This window comes from Plectropomus leopardus, chromosome 4, assembly GCF_008729295.1.
Source record: "Plectropomus leopardus isolate mb chromosome 4, YSFRI_Pleo_2.0, whole genome shotgun sequence".
Lineage (NCBI taxonomy): Eukaryota > Metazoa > Chordata > Actinopteri > Perciformes > Serranidae > Plectropomus > Plectropomus leopardus.
In genome coordinates this window covers 5,455,241-5,478,483 of record NC_056466.1, presented here as the reverse complement: position 1 = coordinate 5,478,483, position 23,243 = coordinate 5,455,241, and the positions used below count along the sequence as shown (strand labels likewise).

Below are 23,243 nucleotides of genomic sequence, written 5' to 3'. Positions count from 1 at the left end.
ATACTAACATCATCAGCATCAGCCACCGGGAATTACTGACTGTGGTAGTATGACATCATTCATAGTTATTACAGATATTGCTGACAAACAACTTGCATCCTCTGAATTTAGTCTTGCGTTTTTATGATAAACACAACAGGAAAATGAATGCAACTCTCTTGTAAATGCCTACAAATAGACGGTGTATGTTTGAGTGTATTTAGGACATTAGTGACTCCTGTCAAGCAAAGTGTTGCTCTCTGTCACTTTACCCTCCCTCTGATAACTTAGCGTTCTGTAGTAGTAGTGAATTTATGAAGGTCCTTATGTTAAATATTGAACAAATATGCAGAAAAATAAGCTGAAACTACCTGTACATACATGTTTAAATAAAGAGCATCTTTCAGGAAGTCTCTGGGTGACTTTATTGAGTCCTGTGATTCCTCTCTCAAACAACTACAATTATGCCGCCTCTGGATTTCATGCCTCAGTGCGCTCCCCCCCCGGCAACACAGCAGATCTCTACAATCAGCACAGAGTCAAAGTGGACACCCGAGATAAGAACATTAAGATGTCACAGTGAAGTTTTTATTTGACATTTGTGTTATCATAGGTTGTGTATGATTCTAGAGTTATGACCAAAAACAGGTTTTGTGAGGTCAAAGCGACCTTTGACCACCAAATTCTTACCAGTTCATTGTTGAGTCGAAGTGGACATTTGTGCCAAATTTTAAGACATCCCCTAAAGGTGTTCTTTTTTTAAAAAACATAATTTATTTATTTATTTTTTAAATTTATTTTAAAAGGTTATTTTTGGGTTTTTGTCTTTATTTGATAGGGCAGATATTAGTGTGAAAGGGGGAGGGAAAGCAGATGACATGGAGCAAAGGCCCGAGGCTGGAATCGAACCCACGGCCGCTGCAGTGCGGACACAGCCTCTGCTCATGGGGCGCCCGCTCTTCCAATCAAAGTGTATTTACAAGTATGACATGGATGAAAGATCACAGTGACTTTGACTTTTGGCGGCCAAACTCTATTCAGATTATCTTTGAGTCCGAGTGAACATTTGTGCCAAATATGACGACAAAAAACCTCCCGACCCCTCGCGCTGTTCTTGGAAAAAAACGTTCACAACAATGAGACAGACGAGGACACAGTGACCTTGACCTTAACTGCTCAGTTCAAGTGAAAGTTTCACGTACAGAAAACCCGAAAATGAATGCCTCCGGCCATGGCAATTGCTGGCGCGGAGGCAATAACAACATTGAGACGAGTCAGAATTGATGCTTGTGAAATTTATTAACTGAAATCTTTTTTTGGTCCTTTCAAACACTTCAGAGTGTCTGAGTGACTTCTGGTGCAGTGAGGCAGTAAAACACGGTGACAGAGGGAGGTGTATGTAGAGAGGACACATTAGTGAGACAGTTGTTGACCCGGTAAACACAATCACAAGGCAGGAGATTTAAGGACACTGACGATTAAAGAAAATATTGTCTTGAAGTGTAGAACTGTTGCAACATGAAAACTAAATGAGCAAAACAATATCAGATACAGTCAAACAGAAACAGAGGCAAAGACACAAAAACATGCTTCCACCCCTCCCAGTCCACTGCCTCATTTCACATTTCATGAACCAAAACTATGCAAAAGTGCATATTTTGACAGGCACGATAGCTTCTCAATGATGTAACCAAAACAAAGAGAGAAAGCTTAATAGAGAAGTTACATTTACTCATTACAGTTAGCTGCCACTGCAGTACTCTGATATCCCTTTTCCACCAACCCGGATCCGGTTACGTTCTGGTTCCTGCACCTAATTATGAAGAGTTCAGAGTATTTTGACCATAATAATTGGTTCAGAACCGAAAGTTGGTTCGCAGTTGGAACCAAAAAATAGCAGGTTTTCCATGACCTGAAGAGCCAACTGTGACAATATCATCATATCAATATCGGCGCGTCATTTTCTACAAACTGGAAACGGATGATGGAGAAGTCAATGAGAAATGGTCAGACAAAAACAAGCGAACAGCGGTTTTGTTAATAGTTGGTTTATGCTTGTTTTTGGGGTGAAGGCAAATATCTATACTAACAGAATTATAGGTAATCAATGTAATCCACAATTTTGCTACAACTTCTGTTGTGCATTGTGCAACGCTCTCCAACGATGACACATCCTTGATTACAATGGTTCCACTCAAAACTGACTGAAATGCTTCACTAGATGACACTAAACTTCCAAGTTTCCTGAAGAGAACCGGCTCAAGAACCAGAGCTAATATGGTGGGAAAGGGATACGGAGGAGAGCTAGGGTTTGCTCAAAATCACAAAAATATATTCTTTCTGCCAAGTTTAATCTAGAAATTTATTGCAGGCATTTTCAGCCCCTTTCTACCATTACCAACTTTAAATAATTTACTTAGCTGCTCATTCTTTTATCAAAGAGGTTTCCAGACAGTCAGAACCACAAAAACCCTGATTAAAAACATTTTAATCGGCATTACAGACAATCAGGCGAGTTGGCAGGTGGAATCAAGCCTGACAAAAGAAAATTTCTGGCAAACGCTGGCTAAAGAGGCAAACACTGAAACTGGACAAAAACTGATGAAATGGGCTCTTACCCATTCTTTGAACGTTTTCTCTGAACACAAACAACCTTTAGATTTCAACGATGCGCTAAAATTCAAGGCAGCCGACAGTATTTGGTGGCAATTCAGCAGCCAGCAGTCTTGTAAACACTCGAGACAGGAAAACAACACACGTCGGCAAGTAAAAACTCCTCTGTAAGATGTGAGGGAAGGGGGGGAGATACGATGGCGATTCCATTGGCGCCGTGGCAAATACAAGCCATTGTAAAAGCCCGGCAGATTCCAGAGAGCCGCAGAGGGTCCTCTGTTCAGGAGGCTGCCCAGAGCCCACGAGGTGCTCCACCAAAAACCTCCCGACCCATCTCTCCCCCCTAAAGACTCACAGCCCATCATCTTAAAAATCAAAAACTCAGGAGTGCTCACTGCTCCCCTCGACTCCTCAACTCAGGCAGCGGACGTCACCGCGAACGCAGCGCTCACCAGCAACAAGGTTAACTCAAAAAACCTTGAGCGTATATGTAGCAGCTGCGAGGGTGACGCCGAATACAAGATCCCTAAAACGCGGTGCAAACAAAAGACTGATCTTAAAGAATGTCTTACCGTCATCTGTTCCTCCTCGGTTTACACCATGCATAAACTCATTTATGCACACCATGCATATTTCACACCACCTACTCCAGTGTAAACCACATGCAGACAAAACACAGCTAAAAGAACACAAACACAGCGGCTGCTGGCTAAAGCCGAACAATCAAAGTAGATCTCGGTTTCTCCTGCCTGAGCACACATCAGGCCAGAGTATTTCAGAGCCACCTTTCTCCTCTCAGGCCTTCAGTAGAGTCCCTGTGTGAGACAAGCCAAAATCCTTCCAATAAATCAAGTCAAAGTACGACAAGAATAAAAAATTCCTGTAAATAGTGCTCATCGTGATACCGAAACTTTGCAGACCGCGATTTAACTTCTCAAAAATGGTTAGCTTCTGTTAATAAAAGCGAGAGCACTCATTTTTTTACACTCGTTGTTGAATTGCCACCAAACATTCGGGCCAAATATTTGCACAGACTACTAAATACTCTGCATAATATAAGAAGGAACTGAAAACACTGTCCTGAGGCTACTTAACAGAGACTAAAGATGAGAAGCTGCCTCGTTAGAAATCCTTTAACCAAGAGAAGACTGAAAGAAGGCAGGTGCTCAGCGGCCAGTTGGTTGACATGTCTATCATTACCTACAAAGCAAAATCTCCTAAAATATGAAAGGAGTTTATATCGTAAATTAAATGCTCTGTCTTTGGGGATACAGCAAGGAGGTACACATGGAGGTTTCTCAATTTTAACAAAACAACTCTATAAACCTTCAGTTTGTTAATTCTATAATCTGAGAATGTGAGTACCTACATTTCTTGGACTAACAGAAAACATAGTTACTCAGCCCTAACGTTTCTCCCGTTATCTGATGATCCGTATACAGTGGCAACTAACTCAGTTTTCAATAACTGTACGCCAACGAGCGTCTTTGACACAACGTGGCTCTGAACTGAAGATGTGCATGCAAAGATAATCTAACTTCCCTCGAGGTGAAATCAAACGCACGTTGCAGAATTTAAAGAATTGCAGAAAATCTGCAAGAAGAAAATCACAGCTTGGTAAACATCATCGGAAGAACACACCGATTGTGAAATCAGTAAACGAAGGGAACGAAGTTGGCTGATGAGTGATAAGAGCGTGTTCAAGGTGTGGAGGGGACGACACTAGTGCTCCTCTAGGATCGTGTCTGTGTGATGTGTTCAATGTAGCCGGTCAACTCTGGTATTTAGAGTTACACTATATGTGAGTTAGTATTGCTTTGTGTGTGTGTGTGTGTGTGTGTGTGTGTGTGTGTGTGTGTGAGTGAGAAAAGGATCAAAGGCCTGCAGTGAATGAGAAGTTGGCGGCTAACTTGATTCTGCTGCGTGAGGCTCTTCTGCTGGGGCTGTCCATTGACGTGGGCGTCTTCACATCGGGGTGCGGTGGAGGTTTGGAGGCCGCGGCGTCGTCTGTGCTGCCAGGTGGAACAGATGAGCCGTCAGCTGAAGCGGTCTCCTCTGGTTCATCGCTCACTGAAATCACACAAACAGAGACTGAGCTTACACCTGATGAACGGCAGGAAAGGTGCAAATAAAAGTGTGATGTTCTCATTAAAATATAATTTTGGTCTCCCTTGCTTCACTCACAGGGATATTTCCTCCAAAAATCAATTAGCTGTAGTGATATTTATCTATCCAGATTGTTTCGGTGCAAGTTGCCGAGAGTTGGGGGACATCAGCTGTAGAAAAGTGCTTTCTCACAAAGATAACTGCACTAGACGGCACTTAGCTCGTGGTGTTTAAAGCTAAAAAAATAAATCTGTAAAACTCAACAACAGCAACGTCTCCCTCCATTAATCATGACCTGGACACTAAACCACAGACCTTGTTGTGAGCAGTTTTATGTACGAATTATTTTTTTTGACTGAACCACACCGACCAAACAAATCACTGCACAGAAAATAGTTCCTACATGAAACTGCTCACAACAAGGTCTGTGGATTACCTTACGTGACCGGGTCATGATTTCTGGTACGAGACATTGCTGTTTTTCCAGATATATTTTTTGGCGCTTTGAGCACCACAAGCCGAGTGCCAGCTAGTTCCACTGTATTGGAGAGAAGGCAGAAATCTCTACGGCCGATATCTCTCATCTGACAGCTCACACTATATGATCTAGACTGACAAAGATCACTACAGTTGAGAGGAAAAATATGTTCTTGATTTGGGGCTTAATTGTTCCCGTAAGACAGTTAAAAATGTTTTCTTTCTCTGACATCTTCGAAAATCAGAAAGAAATCACAGCATATATCTGTGCTGAGGCCACATAATTCCCCTTTTTTTTTCCTTTGTTTGATAAAATTTTGAAGTCTGAAATGTGGAAATAAATAAGCATCTGGATCAGTGTTCAAATACACATGCTGGCTGGCTGAAGGCAGACATAATTTTGGCAGAACATTAGTTGGGGATTATGGGCCAAATAAGAAAACCGATCTCCATACTGTATTTGTATCAAGTCATTTTATGTTTGAAATGTTGAGAACCGTTTTTTTAAAGTAAAAATGACAAACCTGCTATCTTACAAACTGAACAGTAATTGAATGCTTTTAATCTTTCAGTATTACCACAACAATGACTGATTAACTTAACGGGTTTAAATAAAATCTATCAAACGTCAAACATTAAAAACATACCTGTTGGTGGAGTTTTCTCAAAATGAATCAGGTCCTGAAGAACGGGGTCAGGATGGAGCTGAGGTGAAGGTAGGCAGGATGGTACAGGACCACATAGTAGGTCTACTGGTGACGTCAGACACAGCAGCTCTGACTCTGCCGCTGCATCGACACCTGGCAGGTAAAGGAGGATTTTATTTCAACTTAGATTTATTTTTAAGAAAGACTGACTGAGCAGAGTTCTCTTAAAACCATGATGAAAAGTCAAACATTACTTTCTTCCAATTATTTCATAATCTCTGGTAATCAGTTTTTATATTTTTAATTAATTCACTATATTTGAAGAAAAAGTCACTAAATACAATAAATGAAAAACTTCTGACAAGTCTATACTTGGGTTGCAAACTCAGCACTGCTAGTACTAATTTTGGCAACTAAGAGTGCATCTAAGTGAAAAAGGCTGGTTTAGACAAGAGGTGAAGGTGTCGTAAAACATCCTGATGCCTTGAAGACAGTCACAGAGCTCTGCAGAGTCGCTGTGTTCAACTTCAGTCAGGCGGCTGAATCAGAAAAAAGTTTTCACGCTCATTTTAGGCGGTATACTAGGTGTTTCCAAAAAGCCGAATTCAACAAAACTGCAAAAAACACTTTTTCCACATGATGCTATGGCGTTGAATGTGTCGGTGGGAACTGGTTCCCTCAGGCATGATACAGCAGGCGCTACAAGAGGTGTTATTGCATCACATGACTCGTCAAAAGCTGAGTGAATCATCCGAAAACTCTGAATCCACAATTCCACTGCAAACTCACATCCTATCACATCCTAGAATATATGTGGCCGCTCCCTTGTATAAGGGGCTTCCCTCTCCATTATCACAGACCATGCCTATGTCGCCTGCGATTGGAAATAATGACCGTTAACACGATGGCTGCAATAAAATAAACCTGCTGATGTTTTAACATCCATCTTCATACTTCTTAGAAAGCTATCGTGAGAGAAGTTGCATAACATCACTTGATGGAAACGCAGTCATCTCGCAATAGTGTTTTATCGACATTCTGAAAATATCACTTAAGTTCTATACAAATCTGTAATGAAACCCGCCTAGAGACAGATGACTGTGTGTGATTAGAACAGAACAGAGGAGCACAACTGCCTTTTAGTCTACTCCGTCAGCCCTGCAGCTTTTTCAAAATTTACATTTTGTTATTGAAGAGAAAATAAATTACAGAGGACAGGTACTGCTGTGTAACAATACTGAATTCCAGTTACCAGTGTTGGTTCAAAAATGACCAGTTATACAACTCTAGTCTATACAAATACCATTTGTGTGACCGATGTTACCTGGACTCTGGGTTCCAGAGGTTGCGGTGCTGATCGGGCTATCTCTCGGGCTCTCTGTGTTCTCTCCTGGTTGCGGGCTGCTGGGGATTGAAGGACTTGCCCTTGCTAAACAAAACACACACACACACACGTTTTCAGCTTCCATATTCTGTTGAAGGCACCATCTCAGTAAATTACTAGTACTCAGAGGGAGCATCTACAGATCACCTCTGAAATTATTCACAATAGGCGTATATACCAATGATCACAACTGATGATAAAACCTGACTTCAAATGAACTTATTACCATCACCTTTACCTTTCATATCGTTCTTCAAAACGATAATCCTCTTGTGACCATGCCCTTTGATCCAGACCACCTGATGAGGACACATAACAAAATGCAGACAATGCATTATTTCATTAAAAATATCTGTTACTCGGGGCAAAAACAAATGGCCTGAAATAATGATAAGTCCTGAAAAGTGAGATATTTAACTAAGACTAGCAAATCTGACGCTTCTAACTTATCTATAGACAAAATGATGTGTCGCGTTCTGGACGATTCACAGTGAAAGTATCTAATGAAATTTAACCCTACCTGCGGGATGGCGCTGAGCAGCTCGTCAGTGCTGGTGTATCCATAGGAACGTGGTTCGAGGCTGCAGCCTGTAAATTTGTTATAAGCCCCCTGAAACTCCGTCAGGAAGATCTGGTTGTAGTGGTAGGTGTGCAGCAGGGCGCGTATGTTACGGGCAAATTGGTAGAGCCTGGTCAGCCTCACCCACTCCTCACCACCACTGGCAGCTTTGCTGCTGTCATCACTTTCTTCAAAGTACAACTGTGAAAGATTAAACATGGTCAGATCGTGTGGGAGCACAGGTAAACTACGTGACAGTAGGAGAAGAAAATGCTGAAAGCTTGAGGTTTTAATAAAGTTAAGTTTTTCACTCACCTCCACAAGGTAGGGCAGGCTCTTGAGTAACTCGCTGAGGGACAGGAACCCATACTCACATGGGTTGAGCAGCGCCCCATGGGCAGTCAAATAATGCTGGCTCAGCTCATCCACCTTGAGGCCTCTGGTGACTTGCTCCTTCTCTTGGGACATGAGCAGAGCCAGGAGCTGGGAGGTCAGCGAGCGCAAAGACTTCCTGTTGATTAACTGCACTTCACGAGCCCCAGAGCCGTCCACCACCTTAAAAATGGAAAGACAGCGGCCACTTATTTATCTGTATTTTACTGGTAATTAATGCTGCATGCAATTATAAGCAGTGGAAAGGAGCAAACAAATTGAAATGATCTAAAAAAATGTTTAATCCTTGAGGTTTTGTTTTCTACCTTGACCACATGGCAGAGTTTGGCCAGCAGAGCCGGCAGGGAGCTGGCGTCGTAGTCCTGCAGGCGTAGACCATAACCGAAGGTCTTGCTGTACTCAGTGAGCAGCTGGCTGACAGGAAGGCTGGAGTTTTTCTGAGACCGAAGCAGCTTTACCAGCTGAGCCGCCAGAGCCTTGATACGCTCCACTTCTGTCAGAGTCAGCACTTTCTCCTCGCCACACTCCAACACCTGAAAAAGGAGGCATACAGCTGATAAATTAGTGTTTGGGCAGAGACGGAGGAAGAGACATTTATGCTTGATTAAAGGTGGGTTCAACTGCTCAATTCAAACTGAGCACCTGACATGAGAAAGTGCCTGATCTGAACCACAAGATAATCTGACTAAATGACAGCAGGAGGAGCTGAATCTGTGAGAGCTGCCTGATAATGGTGATCACATATTCACAGGTCAGTTGTAATAAGCAAGTTCAAAGAAGCAAGTGGAAATATATGACTCATACTTTACAACTGTCCCTGCCTTGAAAAATATCCTGGTCATTGCCATCATTTTTCTTAAGACGCACAACATGGAGGGGCGATCAATACACAACAGAAATATACAGATTCCTCATAGCTAGAAATGTTCCACCTTTTATGTGGATGTACAATCAATGCTAAATGTGGTAAATCGAAGCAAATTCCTCAGTGCAACATCTGCTACACTCATATTTTAGGATGTTTTATTTAGGATGATGGAAATGAATATTTATTTGTTTTTGCTGTCCACTGATTAATTTGTTTTTCTGCACAGTGTGCTTTTTGTTGTGCTTTGTTTTTTCTGAATTATGCTAGCATTTTTTGTCTAAATTTTCTCCTTTTTTTATTGATTGTTTTTCTTTGTAAGACTGACTTCTTGATCTCTACTCTTCTTATTTTTCACTATCTGGAGCTTATGAAGTTTTATGTGTGTGCAAAGAAAAAAAACATAATTGAGGGTTGGAGGTGATCCTGACTCACCATCAGTATGTTGGGGATTGCCTCGAAGAGCTCCATGAGTTTGGTGAAGCCATAGTAGCTGAGCTTGCACTGCCGGCCGAAGTGATGGTGATAGGTGGGGATGAACTTACTGAAGGCCATCCGGCAGTGAGGCTGGTGACGGAGAAGGTCCACCACCTCCTTCCCAAACTGCTTAGTGCGCTCAATCTCCTCAACCGTACGCTCTGTAGGCAAATTAGACAGATACAGGGAAAGCTTATTAATGAAGAAATAAACATCTTTAACTGGTAAAATTACTACTACTGCAGGAATTGTCAGCCTTTTCTTAAACTTTGATGTATTATATATAAATTCAATACTTGCACGATTGTGTGAGGCGGACAATGCAAATAGTATTGTTGGTACTGGTTGATTTCGATCAAAAGCATTGGGAAAAGGCAACGAGCAACATAACAAGACATGGACAAAAAGAGTCATGAGAAAATTACATGAAAAAAAGCAAAAAATTAGAAAAGGAAAAAACAAAAACGCACCAGAAAATTACCTAAAAGATGTTTGTTTTTTCTGTAAAATACTTATATATATATCCACAGTTTTTTTTAGGGTTAAGAGGGTTAATAACTTTTAAACAGACCTCTCTTGGGAACAGAGATGACTGTGTCCGTGTCCTGATGTGTAATAGTAATAGTGGTATCGGGGATCTCTGTCAGCAGGTCCATCAGGTCACAAATCCCGTAGTCAATTACCCTCCAGTCTCTGGAGAAGCACCTGACACACAAGGTAGAAAAATACATTTAAAACAAACAACACTGATGATCCATACTCATATTTGACACTTTTCTCCAACTGCTGATGAGGGGAAAGGGGCAACATAGGGGCATGTGCAGCTCTAATGTCAGTGTTGACTGACCAGTGGTACGCCTGCATGAAGTCCTTGATCACCACTTGTTTGCTTGCTTGAAATTTAAGCAGTTTGAGCAGATCCTGGGTGAAGCGCTTTACTTGAGCACGATGTGTCAGGGTCAGTAATCGCTTGGTGCCCATACCCAATATCTGCAGGTAAGAACATAATTAAAATAGAGACCATACTATTTGTAGAATGTAGAGTTTAAGATCCTCAGAATCCTCAGTACCTGTAGGACATGTGGCACGGCCTCCAGAAGCTCCAGCAGCTTGGAGTAGCCGTAGTCTGAGACGCGGCACTGCTTGGCGAAGTGATGATGGTACGAAGGTATGAACTTGCTCATGGGCATGATGCAAGATGGCTGACTCTTCAACAGGTCAATAATCTCTCGGCTGAACTGTATGAGCTGTGGGTTGCCGACTGGACTCTTGCAGCGCTGAATCCAGGGCTCTGCATGAAATTTATTTTAATTAAATGTCTGAAACACGTATATCTGGCTGGTAAAGATGCACATGTAGGCACGGTGCTGAAGGATGCTAAAACAACCTCCAACAAAATAGAAATTCTGAATGTTCCTACCGGAGTTTGGAGCTGGTGGTTTGTTGTGGATCCACTTGATGACTTTGAAGCCGTTCTGAGCTGTGACTATTGTGATGCTGGGGACACAGGTAATGAGGTGCTCCAGGGGGACACCACCCTCCAGTGTCTCATTGCCTAGCTGCAGAGGGCTGAACTTTGCTGCATAGCAGTCTGGAAAACTAAAATGGAAAGTGCACTACATTATGGATTTCATAATGCGGGAAAACATGCTTCATTCGATTTTTGAAAAAGTTTATACATGAAATAAAGAGCTGGTTGTCACCTAAGTAATGGAAGAGTTCCCTCGTGTGACTGCAGCAGACTGTGGACCTCAGAGGCTAAGGTGCTCAGAGACATCACAACAAAAGGGATTTTATAGGAGTCAGGGTCAAAGTCAACCTCACTAAAAAGAAAAAAAGATAAGACACAAAATCAGTAATGGACACAGTGGACAGTCAGCTTAAATTTTACTGCTCAGAGAACAGTGATTGTGAGAATTAAGGTTGATGATTCAATCCTTCAGAGCAAGTCAGAGAGCGCTACATGACGGGTCAAGATGCTCTTGAAAAGAGAACAAATGGCCATAGTATTAAACTTAACCCTAACCCAGTGAACAAAACTCCTTCTGCACAGCCAGTGTAATCATCAGGTGCTGGTTGGTGGCAGGATCATTTTAAGTGGAGAAAAAAAAAGAAAAAACAAACCACTGCACACTAAGGAACTTTGATGTGATGGTTGGTCTTTGTGCTGGCCTATTTGTTCTGCCCCTCTTCCAACTGGGTAAAAACTGACAGTGAAAAGCGCATTTTACTTTAAAGTTGAACATTTTTCAACCCTTTGTGACAACAAAAACATGCCAATTGTGCAATTCTCACTGCAAAATAGACGCTCAGTGCCTCGTCACACCGCTGGCATTTGTAGCATAGCGTAAATATGAACCCTTCCTATGCTCAGCATTAAAACATGTGTAAGCCTCAGGAAAAAAATGCTTCTTTGAAATGAGGTCAAGCCATTGTTGCAGCTGCACTTGTCCATCTTCCCCGTGTTGTTGCTGCTGCTCTTCCATACTGCTAGGTGTCCTTCCTTTGGCAGACTAGAAAACCTGCAGGCCTATGGAAGCACTGCATCCCTGCTATCTACAGTACATGTGGTACTAGAGAAAACCCTATACCGCCATGTAAAAACTTGGCGGTATAGGGTCTGAATTTTAGCATCAACTTAGTAATGAAGTATCATTCACGTGCGTTTTATTATCTTATTTACCTTATTAACTTTACCTATCTTTTATTACTTTCGTGAAATAAGCATTTAATCAGAATGTAATATATACAATGTGCATGTATAATGACCTGAAGTCCTGCTGTGCGTAGTGTTCTCTGCAGACAGGTTCGTGGTACTCCAGCTCCTCAAACACCACAGGGCTGCCGCTGGCAGAGGAGGAGCCCTCCTGGGACTGGGAAGATCCCAGTGGACTCTGACGGATTTGGCTGTTAGGAAGAAGGCACACAAGCCTCGAACCTCCCTGATCTCGCACTGCCACCACCTCTGGTAGCCTGTACAGATCCCCAACCACGAGCTTACGGGAATATCTGGAGAGACAAAGGAAGAGCATAAAGTTTGGCAGCGCAAACTACTGAAATACCAATCTTATTTTGAAATTGCTATACTCGAAAATATGTCATTAACGTTGTTAATAATATTGATAATAATAACTATTTACTTAACACCTTTAGTTAGCTGTCCATTAATGTCAATATAATATGATACAAAGAAATAGACCAAAAACAACAACAGAAGCAATAAAACCATAAATAAAATAAAAGAATAGAAATAAAACCTAAATTAAAAAGTTAAATATATATATAAATAAATACATTAAAAGACAACGTCACATAATAGCAAGCCTTTGAAAATGGGTTTTCAGTAGTGATTTTAAAGAAGTCTCTGATTCTGCGAGCCTCATCTCCTCGGGAATGTTGTTCCAAAGCCGAGCGGGCCTGATGGCAAAGGCACAGTCATCTTAAGTTTAAGTCTAGACTTTGGCAAGGCCAAAAGGGTCCCACCCAAGGACCTAAGGCTGCAAAGTGGCTCATAAGGGGTCAACAATTCTGTCATGTAGCTAGGGCCAGACCAAGATGAGCTTTAAAAGTGATCAATGAAATCTTAAAATCAATTCTAAAATGAACAGGGAGCCAATTCAGAGAAGCCAGGATTAGGGTGATGTGATGTCTGTTACAACCAGTAAGAAGTTCATGTTTGAAAACAATGAGTTGAGGATAAAGCTACTTACTTTTTCTCATAGATCTCAGTGAACTTGAAGAGAGGGAGGCAATTGGCAGGTGCATCCTGGAGAATGGTGATGATCTCGGTGCTGTATAATAAAGAGGCTGATTTTTACCTTCACAATCTAAAACAGAACAGTTGAGGAAATATGCCCCACTCAACTCCCTTTGACTGTACCTGAGCATAGCGAGGGATTTGTTGCTGCCACCGGTGACCAGAGACACCTGAATGCGCTTGCCTCCGATCTTGTAACGGTGCAGGCCACTGACGGCACTAATGGCCTGCTGCAGGAACAACATCTGGACTGTGGCCTTCAGCTGATAGTCAGTGTGGGGGCTCAGCTCCACAGCTTTCACCTAGACAAAACAAGTTACACCACAAGGAGATGTTTTGAGACACGTGTGAATCTCATTTCAAGCAGAACGTCTGAAAGCGTCCCGTCTAAACATATTTTGTTATTTTGGACTCAGACGTTAAGAGGACTGGATTACACCTTACCCGTCCGTAACGGGAGAAGGTGTCATGCAGTGTTTGCTGTAGATCCTTGCGGGACATTCTGTAGTCCAGATTGGCCACCTGGACCTCTGCGCCATCTGAGAAAGGCTCAGGGGGACCTTCGAGACACGGGCTACGAGGGGCAGCCAGGAGCGGCGAGGACCGGCTGGACAGGCAGGGGGACCCACTCCTTTTGTAAGAGAAGAGGGCAGACAACCTTGAAATAATAACTAACATCACATTTAATGAGGGTTTAGAGAATTTGTATTATGCAGTATGGCACCTCAGTAAAAATCAATGCTCTGACTAGATCAAATTTGCTGGATTTATATCCTAAATGTCACCTGGATGACCAGGAGCCCTGGGACAGAAGGAGAGGACTGAAGCTCCTGTGCAGGTTCAACTTGCTGAAGGCTGATGGTGTACTAATCTGGAACTCCCCTGTGTTCCTGTCTCCTTGTTCTAGAGGGGATTCAGTCACACTGCGAGGATAGGAGCCCTCTCTCCTACACGGAAAGATGACAAAAGACACATGTACATGTGTAAGGGCAACGTGTAGTTCCTAGAGCCCCTCCTCTTTTTGCATTCTTCATATGGAATGAAAAAACAAGTAACACATCGATCAAATGTTTTTATGGTTTGTTGTCCTGCCAAGGGGCCACTGCCATCAGGGAGTACTGTTGACATGAGAGGGGGCGCTTGGTCTGCCTGGGTTTTTGGGTGGGTGGAGTGAGTCAGGTGGCATCCACATGAATGCCAGGACCAAAGGTTTCTCAGCATTGTAACGAGGTGGGCAATAATATTCACTTAATCTCTCAGTGGTTTTAATGTTTTGGCTGATGGGCATAAAGCTAAGCTTCTGTCTCTGCTCGTGTTTGTGTGTATGTGTGATGTGTGTCTGCTCGTGCAGTAGTGATATCAAACTGTTGTTAAAATAATACAGAAAAGAAAATAGATCAGATACCAAAACCCAGCTTCAGGTCACATTGCCTCCAGTCTGAAGTTGAACCCAGCCAGTTACTGAAATTTGGCAATGACTGGTTTAATCTGAATTGATATTCAGTAGTACTTTAGATGGTAACAGTACAGTTTCCCCAACATGTACCTCCTTCTGTACACAGATTCTCCAGTGAGGCCGGGCTTTGACAGCTGCTCCAGGGCTCCGGTCTCTCCATTACTGTGGGGGGAAGATGAAGCAGCTCGTCCTTTCTCCAGGTGCTGGAAGCCCATTCTGGGTTTGCCATCTAAACTGCCCAGCTCCTGGATCAGACAGAGGCAGCAGATGTCAGTACTGTTGATGCTGACTGGGTGGATACTGCTGAAGCGTTTGTGTGTGGAGTTCAATGGCATTAACGGAGGATCAGAAGTTTAACTAGGGGTGAGCATTTTTAATCACCTGCCTGACTAGAAAATAGAGCCGTAGTCAACACCAGGTACATATTAGTTTATTTTTTATATCTTAGTTTTTTTGAGACAGATTTATAAGTGGCATATTTATGACATTTAGTACTTTCGACCCATCAGACACAGCTAATGATATCGCTGAGAGTGAGCTTTACTTATAGATATTTTGTAAAATCATGAACCACACCTAAGATGAAATGTAACTACAGTATTGTGCTTACTGCGATATTAGTCATTTTGACACCAATCTTTGGGTTACTTAAATATTCTCAGCATTTCGTTTGTTTTTTTCCTTGAATTGTTGTCTGAATGAGGTTAACATTGGACAAACTCCAAATTGGAATTTTTCTGTACTGCCCAAATACAGACAATACTTTAAATGCTCATCCCACTTTTCTCTAGCTTTTCACACTGGTCTGTTTGGTTAGAATCAAGAAGAAAAGGCCAAGCCAGTCATTCCAGCCACCAGAGGTCAGTTTTGTCAGATTGGAAAGCTGCATGGGCCAAAACCGAATTAATAGAGGCATGAAGCAGACTTTGGACAAAACACAGAAAGTGGCTACTCACATGAAGCAGTATATCAGCACTGATATACTAAACGAACGCGGTCAGAAAAAGGCACAAAAGCTACAGGCTAATTCATGCACTAGTATGATTACTGACAATGAACATGCAGGACAATAGCGAATACATGAAGCACTAACCACAACGCATACATGCTAGCACAGGCAGACACATGAAGCTTAGCGAGCAGCTGTAAGCGGTTAGTCAAAGCAGCAGTTAGAGGGACACTGGGGAGGGGATTTACATAGCGGCCCAGACAAAGATAGAGGGCAGTGGAGGTTAAGGGGAAGCAGGCACTGACGAGTCTGCTGACCTGATGGGGCTTGGCTGGAGCACCACCGGGAGGCCCACTGCACCCCCTCCTGGGGCTGTAGGGCCTTTCAGGCACTGGGCCAGAGGCGTAGCACGGGCGGGTTGCCCGCCGCGGCCTCCTGGGTGACCTGGGTTTCTCCAGGGGCAGAAAGGAAAAGGAGGATATGGATGGCGGAGGGCCAAACACTGAATCCTGGCTGTGATAGGCCTGGGGCAGAGTCTGAGGGAAGTGATGGGGCTGAGACTGAAGCTCAGGCTCAGGACTTGCATCGTCTCTGGGCCGTGGGGAGAAGGAAAGGCTGATTCGGTGGCCAAACACATCCTCATTTTCCATGCGCTTGCGAGCACGTGCAGCTGCTTCGGGGTTGCCAAATCGGAGGACTGCTGTGCCCTGGGACATGCCCAGCACCTTGCCGCCGCAGTTGTCTGACAGGCGGCGGAGCCTGAGCTTCACAGCGTTCCGCAGGCTCTTGTCACAGTTGACAGGAAGGTTGTGCACATAGAGGAGGTTGAAACTGGGCTGAGGGAGGGGAGGAAGAGACAGCGTGCCTGTCTGGTTTGTATAATTTACACTTTAAAAGATAAAATCAGTAGTCTTCCTTTTAGTTGAAAACAGTTTGAAGAATGGCTGAGAGTATGCAAATTAGGAAGAATTGTGTCAATAAATTATTGTGAAGATGATCAAATTCACAACCAACTGCCTCTCTGCCCTCTGGGTAATTCCAAACTAATATCAAATGTCTCCTTGGTCACTTTTGCCACCACCTACTTACCTCATGTAATAAAGACCGAATCAAAAAAGTCTTTTTTAGGTCCTAATGAAGCATTTGTGAGACCTACCTGTGCTTTGACAAGCATACGTGGAGGCAGATCAGCTGTGATCTCCTGGAAGGCCACGTGGCGGTTGGCGTGCTGCAGTAGGGCTGAGGATGCATGGCTGCCATGGACCAGGATAACCTGGAAACCATGACGATGACGGAGGTCACTCAGCTCACTTGCAAAATTCACATCCGCTATTAAAAATAAAAAGATAACATGTTTTATCACAAAATCCCTTGTACCATCAAGGCTGCACCTGATTTTAGTGAATCTAAGACGAACTCACAGGATACGAGTACAACAGTTGCAGGTGCAGTGTGAGTCTCAGCAAAGCGTCGCAGGCTTTGGCGAAGCTTGTCGTCTGCAGCGTTCTTGGCCGTGGCGTTGATATGTGCAACAGTAACCTGATGAAGCAAAATGTACAACATTTCAGATGTTTTCCAATGTTGTGGAATTTTCTTTGGCAATCTTTTTGGGGAGTTACTCAGCTTGTTCGTGTCATTTTATGGAGGTTAATGTATGACATGTATGACACAGGTGCAGAACGCACATGCTAACTGGCATTTGGCTGTCATCTTTGGGGTGTGTTTATGTGCAAACAGACAAAGAAAGATGATTCAACTGTCGGTCTTCATTGCACTAGTTGTTTGATGTCAGGCCTGATGTCGGGCCTTAAGCCCAAAGATGATGGTAAATTTACTTTCATTTCAGGACCAACACTCATATCATCTGTAGGTCAGCAACATTAATTCAGGGTGTAAATGGCTAATGTGTAACAGCATAACCATGAAACTAGTAGAGATTTTTTGGTACCTGGCAGTTGTTGAGTTCTTGGATGACAGCTTTGTTCTCCTTGCTAATATCACAGACGCAAATGAATTCTGCCTCACGGTGACCCTGAAAGAAATGGCTGCGGATCCGCTGGACCACAGCTGCAGCAGAGCGTCCACTGGGCACACTGCAGTTCTCAATGTCCCAGAAGACGCCCACCGGGGGGATATTCTCAGGGCCTCCGTTCTCTGGAGAACCTATGGGACAATTGGCAAAACAATTATTCTACACGCACATTCACAGCTTTAAAGCAGCTTGAATTAAAAGTTACTTTATTGTTGTTGCAGTCGATTTGGATGGAAAAAAATTCCATAACTACATGACTCAAAAAAGCTTGCTATTTCAAAATGTCCAATCATTATCGTCAAGACCAATCTGACATGAAATTCCAATGAAACACTGTATAGGCAGGAATTAAAAGTTGTATCTTTGAGTCCACTAACCATATTTCTGGCCAGTCTTGCCGAGGCTGGCCGATGGCATGAGCATCATGCCATCAGACGAGGTGCCACAGCCATTACAAATGGGGATAGAGATGGGAGCAGTCGCGGATAGAGGAACATTGGGCCACACCTTGTCTGTCTCTGACGGCAGACCGTTCACAGGCTGAAAATAGGTGCAAATCATTACAACTGTCAGCAAAAAACAAAAGAGCATGAACAGAAAGCAGTACTTTACCAAATGATTTTGATGACTGAATTACAAAACCATATCACATGACTGAGATCATTTTAGGGTTCCCACACACCATCATGGACAAATTTCAAAACTTTCCCTGACTTCTTTTTAAGGACCTAAAACTTTTTCTTGCCCCACTTTTTCCAAACATATAAGATCCAAACTCTGTTCAAATATATTTTATATAAAATCTTAACATAGTAAGATTACTAAATTAAATTAAATATTCTTTTAAAAAAGAATTTTAAAAAAATTGCCATAACATGACTTTCAAACAATTTTTCTTAAAATCAAAAAGGAAACAAGCTCAAACTTTGACAGTTTTACAATTTTTTTTTACTATGAAAATACTATGAAATTTTTTTTAACAGAAAAACATGCCTTATAAAACCGTTTTCTTAAAAAATAGATAAATAAAAATTAAAGTAAGAGAGAAAAAGGTAAAAAAAAAAAAAAAATCCACTCATTTCCTTCCTTCAAATTCTGTCCATGGCATGTTTTCTTATTTTTTTTCCCCATAACATTCAATGAAGTTTTTTGATAGTTTCATTACTTTTCCAGACCTGGAAAAAGTCGGTGTGAAATTCCATGACTTTTCCAGGTCTTCCATGAATGTGGGAACCCTGTCATTCATGCAAATAGAATAAAGTTACCTACAGTCATCTCCATGGCACACAAACACAAAAGAAAAGCCACAGTGATTGAAATAAACTCCACCAACCTTCAACAGGCACTCCTGGCAGTAGTGCACCCCCTTCACACAAACCGTGCGTTTTACATTTAGGTGCATAGGATTAGAGCAGAAGTGTGCGGAGGTGGTTGTAGTAGTGATGGTGGTGGTGGTTGGGTGATCACCGAGTGTGCTTCTCTGGGATCTTCTGGCTGACGGGCAGCAGTCCACACCACAGGTGTAGTAGCCAGAAGAGGCCAGGCAAGAGCCATGCAAAGGAGCGGGAAGAGAGGAAACACAGGGGAGCGAGGGAGCCAGAGGTGCAGAGGAGGGGAACAAGCTGGGTTGACTACATGACAGAGGTGCAGCTGGGAAGGTTTGGAGAAGCCCTGAGCAGCAGGAGAGGTAGGGGTGTGATGAAACAGGCTGAGAGGTAGCGACAGAGGAGGACAGCTGAGATTTGTAACCAAGAGTGGGCAAAGGATCGAAAACTTCACCCCCACTCCCACAGCTTGTGTGATGTTTATACTGATGAACAGATGAGGCTACAGAGCAAGGGCCGGACCTGCTAATACTGCTGCTGCTGATGGGTGCTCCCAGAGAGCCTGGGGCCATGTAGAGCGACACAACACCAGCGACGCTACTACTGCTGCCAACAACACTTCCACCACCCAATAACCCATAGCCATCTGTGCTGCAGTAGTCACAGTGTGTGTAAATGCTTACTTTGGGGCTAGCCCCCTCTTGCTGCTGCTGTAGCGGGGGCTGTTGTTGGAGGGAGTCTTGTGTGAGATGAGGAGGAGGAGGAGGAGGCAAGCAGGGAGGAGGCATAGGGAGAGGGGCCAGAGAGAAGGGCTGGGATGACTGGGAAGAGGAAGTACAGTGCAGGGGAGGAGGAGGGACATCTTTCAGCTCCAGCACGGCCTTTCTGCTGTCCATGTAATTGCTCTGGAACATAAAAAGACCCTGATAGTATGACTTTTTTATAATTATTTTACACCACTGTATCTATCTTATGTAAGCTCGGACCTATTCATAGTAAAGTCGTTGTTCTGGCAAGTTATGTTTGACACATAGTAACAATTATAAAAGGACACGAAGGCCCCCAAAAGGCCCCCACGTCTTGTATCCTACAACAGGAAGGTGCCATAAAGTGTCCAACAACATTTCCTATAAGTATGCCTGTGGTTTTACTTTGACGTATTGGCAATTGATATCTCCCACATGTGTAAACAGGGAGAAGCATGTATAGACCATTGCTTTAGGTTAGCGCTCTGTCACACATTTCAATCCATGCTGTTGTTCTGACCCAAGCGCTCATAATAAATGTTTCCTGATTGAGGCATTAACTGGTGTCTCAGTGCTGAATAGGAGTCAACGTAGAAAACTTACATTAAAACTGTATTTGGTAACTTGTATTTGTCATATTTGCTGAAGCTGTCACTGCATCCACACAGCAGTATATCAAACAGATAATCTCATCTGTGGAAAAAAAATCGATATTCCTCTGCCTACTCTACTGATTTGAAGCACTTCTAGTGGCCTTACTGCACCTGCATGAAATTGACCATTAGAGCCAAGGAGTCTTTAACACAGCTGTCAATAATGTCAATCACTGCTTGTAAACAGTTGTCAATCTGTCAAACTCAGCAGTGCAGTTTAAGTATGAATCAAGATTTTTGTTACTGTGTTGCCTATTTCTCTCTTCAAAAGTTTCCAGAAACTTATTTTGGTGTGCTGTTTAGCTTTAAAATAAGAAAGTTTGTGGCCCGGCAACCACGGTGGAAACAGTCAAGCCAAAAACTCAGCACTGCCCACCAGCTGCAGCAAAACTAACTGTACAGCTTATCAGTACACGAAGAGATGTTTCAGAAAACATTTGAGGCAAGGAATTAATATTAAATTATTATTACATACATTGAAAAGCATTGCATTGCATGTCTCCATCTGCTGGTGGGCCATCACGATAAGATTATGCATAATATGATGTTAATTCCACTACAGAGAAGACTTGATGATCATTAAAATTAGGCGGGAAGAAAAAAGTGGATACATTATCAGTAATCGGCCAAATTAGCTGTTTTATATTGGCATATCAAATATTGGAAAAAAAATCCAATGTTGTGCATTCCTGGCATCTTCCGATTCTTGATTTATATTATTATTATATTATTATTATTATCATTATATTATCACTGCTGCCATGATTGACCATTAGACCGCAATTCACGAGCACTGACTGACATGAATGACAACTGCGTTAAGAGACTCCTTGACTTTGATTTGTTGTTTACTTTGAGTTGTGGTGGATCGGAGCAAATGCTGTTAGAAGCACAACAATCATCTGCCTCATGTGCTTCTACAAATATGACAATTTTGTTTGTTTAAAATTACAGACTCCAGCATTAAGTAACAATGTTTTGAATAAATATTCATGCAAAAGGAATACAACATTACATTTAAAAAGTCTACATGGATGTGTGATGGCGTTAACAGCACCCTCAAAACTGGAGATAATTGCACTGACCAGTATGGCTTAACATAGCTAAATCTAAACAGGAAAGGGTACTGTAAATCTGTGCCAACCACAAAAAGCTGTCCATAAGTTGGTTTAGAGTTTACTATTACATTAACCACCCCAACTTGCCGCAGTTTGTTTATCAGCTGATAGAGATTTTATAGTCACATCTGGGGCCTCATATGCCACCTGCACGTCATTTAACCATGTCATCATGCATGTGATAAATGCAGAAAGCACCATCTTTATAAGACTTCCTATGTTCAGCTTACAATCATTTTATAGCTCCCAAATAAAATAAAGTCACACAGGCTCACAATTTTCCCTTTACACTGCATTTTGTAACTTATAGTCAGAAACAGGGTCATCTGATACAAATGGATGGATATTTTTTAATGCTTTATCACTGTTTAAGTTACAAATGTTGCAAGAAAGTTGCAACGTATGCTAACATAATTTATGAATATGTTCATTATGAGATACATTTGATAGGATTTTTGCCCAGAATCGGATCTCTGATAATATGTCTTTATCATTGTCCTTTTAATCAAGAGCTGACAATGCTAATTGATTAAAATTCCTTTGACTCTAAATATCTGTGTACCTGAGATACCTTGACTGTATCCTGATGAATACTTACTTCTTTATCTGTGTGATGAGGGGAAGCTGTCTCATTGGTGGGGAAGCAGTCTTTGAGTTTCCATAGCAGGGTTGAGGCCTCTGTTTTGGGGTGACTTAGCCATGGGAAGGGTTTAGAGCTGCATATGGATCTCTCCTTTCCCAGTCCTTCCATCATACAACCCAGAGAGGTCTTTCACCATACTTTCATCTCTCTTCTCTCTCATGCTTTCCTGTTAAAAGGAAACGAAAGTTAAAAGTATGCACGAAGTTAGTTGCTTGCGGTTACATCACCTGTTAATGACCCGGTGCGTTAAATTATGACATTAAAACGTCTGTGTCCTTATTGTTTCATGTGAGACACAACAGGTCTGGTCGTAAACGTGTGTTTGACTCAACACAGCTTCGTACCGACAGTTAAATCCACAAAGGGGACATGTCTGTGAATATAACCTGTACTCACTCAGTTTGGACTGTTTTTGTGAAGCTAACTAGCGCCACAGCTACGTTTTACCAAAGCGACGTTAAATTAGCAACAAGCTAACGTTAGCTCAAGTAGTTTCCCTGCGTTTTTTGACCGTTGTTAGACTTACATCAGCTACTTAAAACAAGTTAGCCGGCTAGCAACCCGAAACGGGCTAATTTAACCTTAAATGTTCCCTCGAGCTAACGTAAATCTGAAGCTAACAACAAGCACCGTCTGTTAGCTTATACACACACATAGAAACAGCTGCCATCATGTTACCGGGCATTGTCAGGTAATACATATATATTATTATAAGTTAATGGCGACAAATTTCCTAAATATTTCGTTAGTTACCTGAGATACGTCTCGTCTTTCACATCTTCCTCAAAGGACCGTTCCCCCCCGTCTCCCTGGAAACTCGCTGAACCCTTTTTGTAACCTATCTTTACCGGAAAGCCCGCACATATGTCGCAAAATGTTATTGTGACGTTTGTATCTATAAACATAAATTTAATTATATAATTTTTTTTATATAGATATAATTAAATAATTTAATTTATATTTATATTTATAGTGGTTAGGTTTTGGTCGGAGCACAGGTGCACAAGGACTAGGTGAGTAAAAAAAATACAAATTAAAAAAATATATATACAAAACACACACAC

General features: G+C 42.3%; 1 protein-coding gene across 3 annotated transcripts; it reads right to left on the bottom strand.

The window, feature by feature from the left end:
* Positions 1 to 1,259: 1,259 nt before the first annotated feature.
* LOC121942674 (meiosis regulator and mRNA stability factor 1) lies at positions 1,260 to 22,987 on the bottom strand. 3 transcript variants are annotated; one of them, XM_042485945.1, is made up of 27 exons: positions 22,933 to 22,987; positions 22,135 to 22,345; positions 19,028 to 19,924; positions 18,072 to 18,234; positions 17,611 to 17,825; positions 17,084 to 17,201; positions 16,819 to 16,991; positions 15,980 to 16,498; positions 14,804 to 14,958; positions 14,043 to 14,204; positions 13,702 to 13,888; positions 13,381 to 13,559; positions 13,211 to 13,291; positions 12,270 to 12,509; positions 11,204 to 11,323; positions 10,921 to 11,099; positions 10,571 to 10,791; positions 10,348 to 10,490; positions 10,072 to 10,205; positions 9,459 to 9,661; positions 8,464 to 8,691; positions 8,081 to 8,320; positions 7,727 to 7,966; positions 7,445 to 7,505; positions 7,147 to 7,251; positions 5,823 to 5,975; positions 1,260 to 4,662 (listed from the first exon to the last, which is right to left on the bottom strand). In XM_042485945.1, exons 2-27 carry the CDS (start codon positions 22,288 to 22,290, stop codon positions 4,466 to 4,468), a joined length of 5,469 nt encoding a protein of 1,822 aa, XP_042341879.1. In that variant the 5' UTR covers positions 22,291 to 22,345; positions 22,933 to 22,987; the 3' UTR covers positions 1,260 to 4,465. The 3 variants fall into 3 exon arrangements, with proteins under 3 accessions (XP_042341879.1, XP_042341881.1, XP_042341880.1); XM_042485947.1 differs by having other exon boundaries at positions 19,703 to 19,924; XM_042485946.1 differs by lacking the exon at positions 15,980 to 16,498.
* Between the last annotated feature and the right edge of the window lie 256 nt (positions 22,988 to 23,243).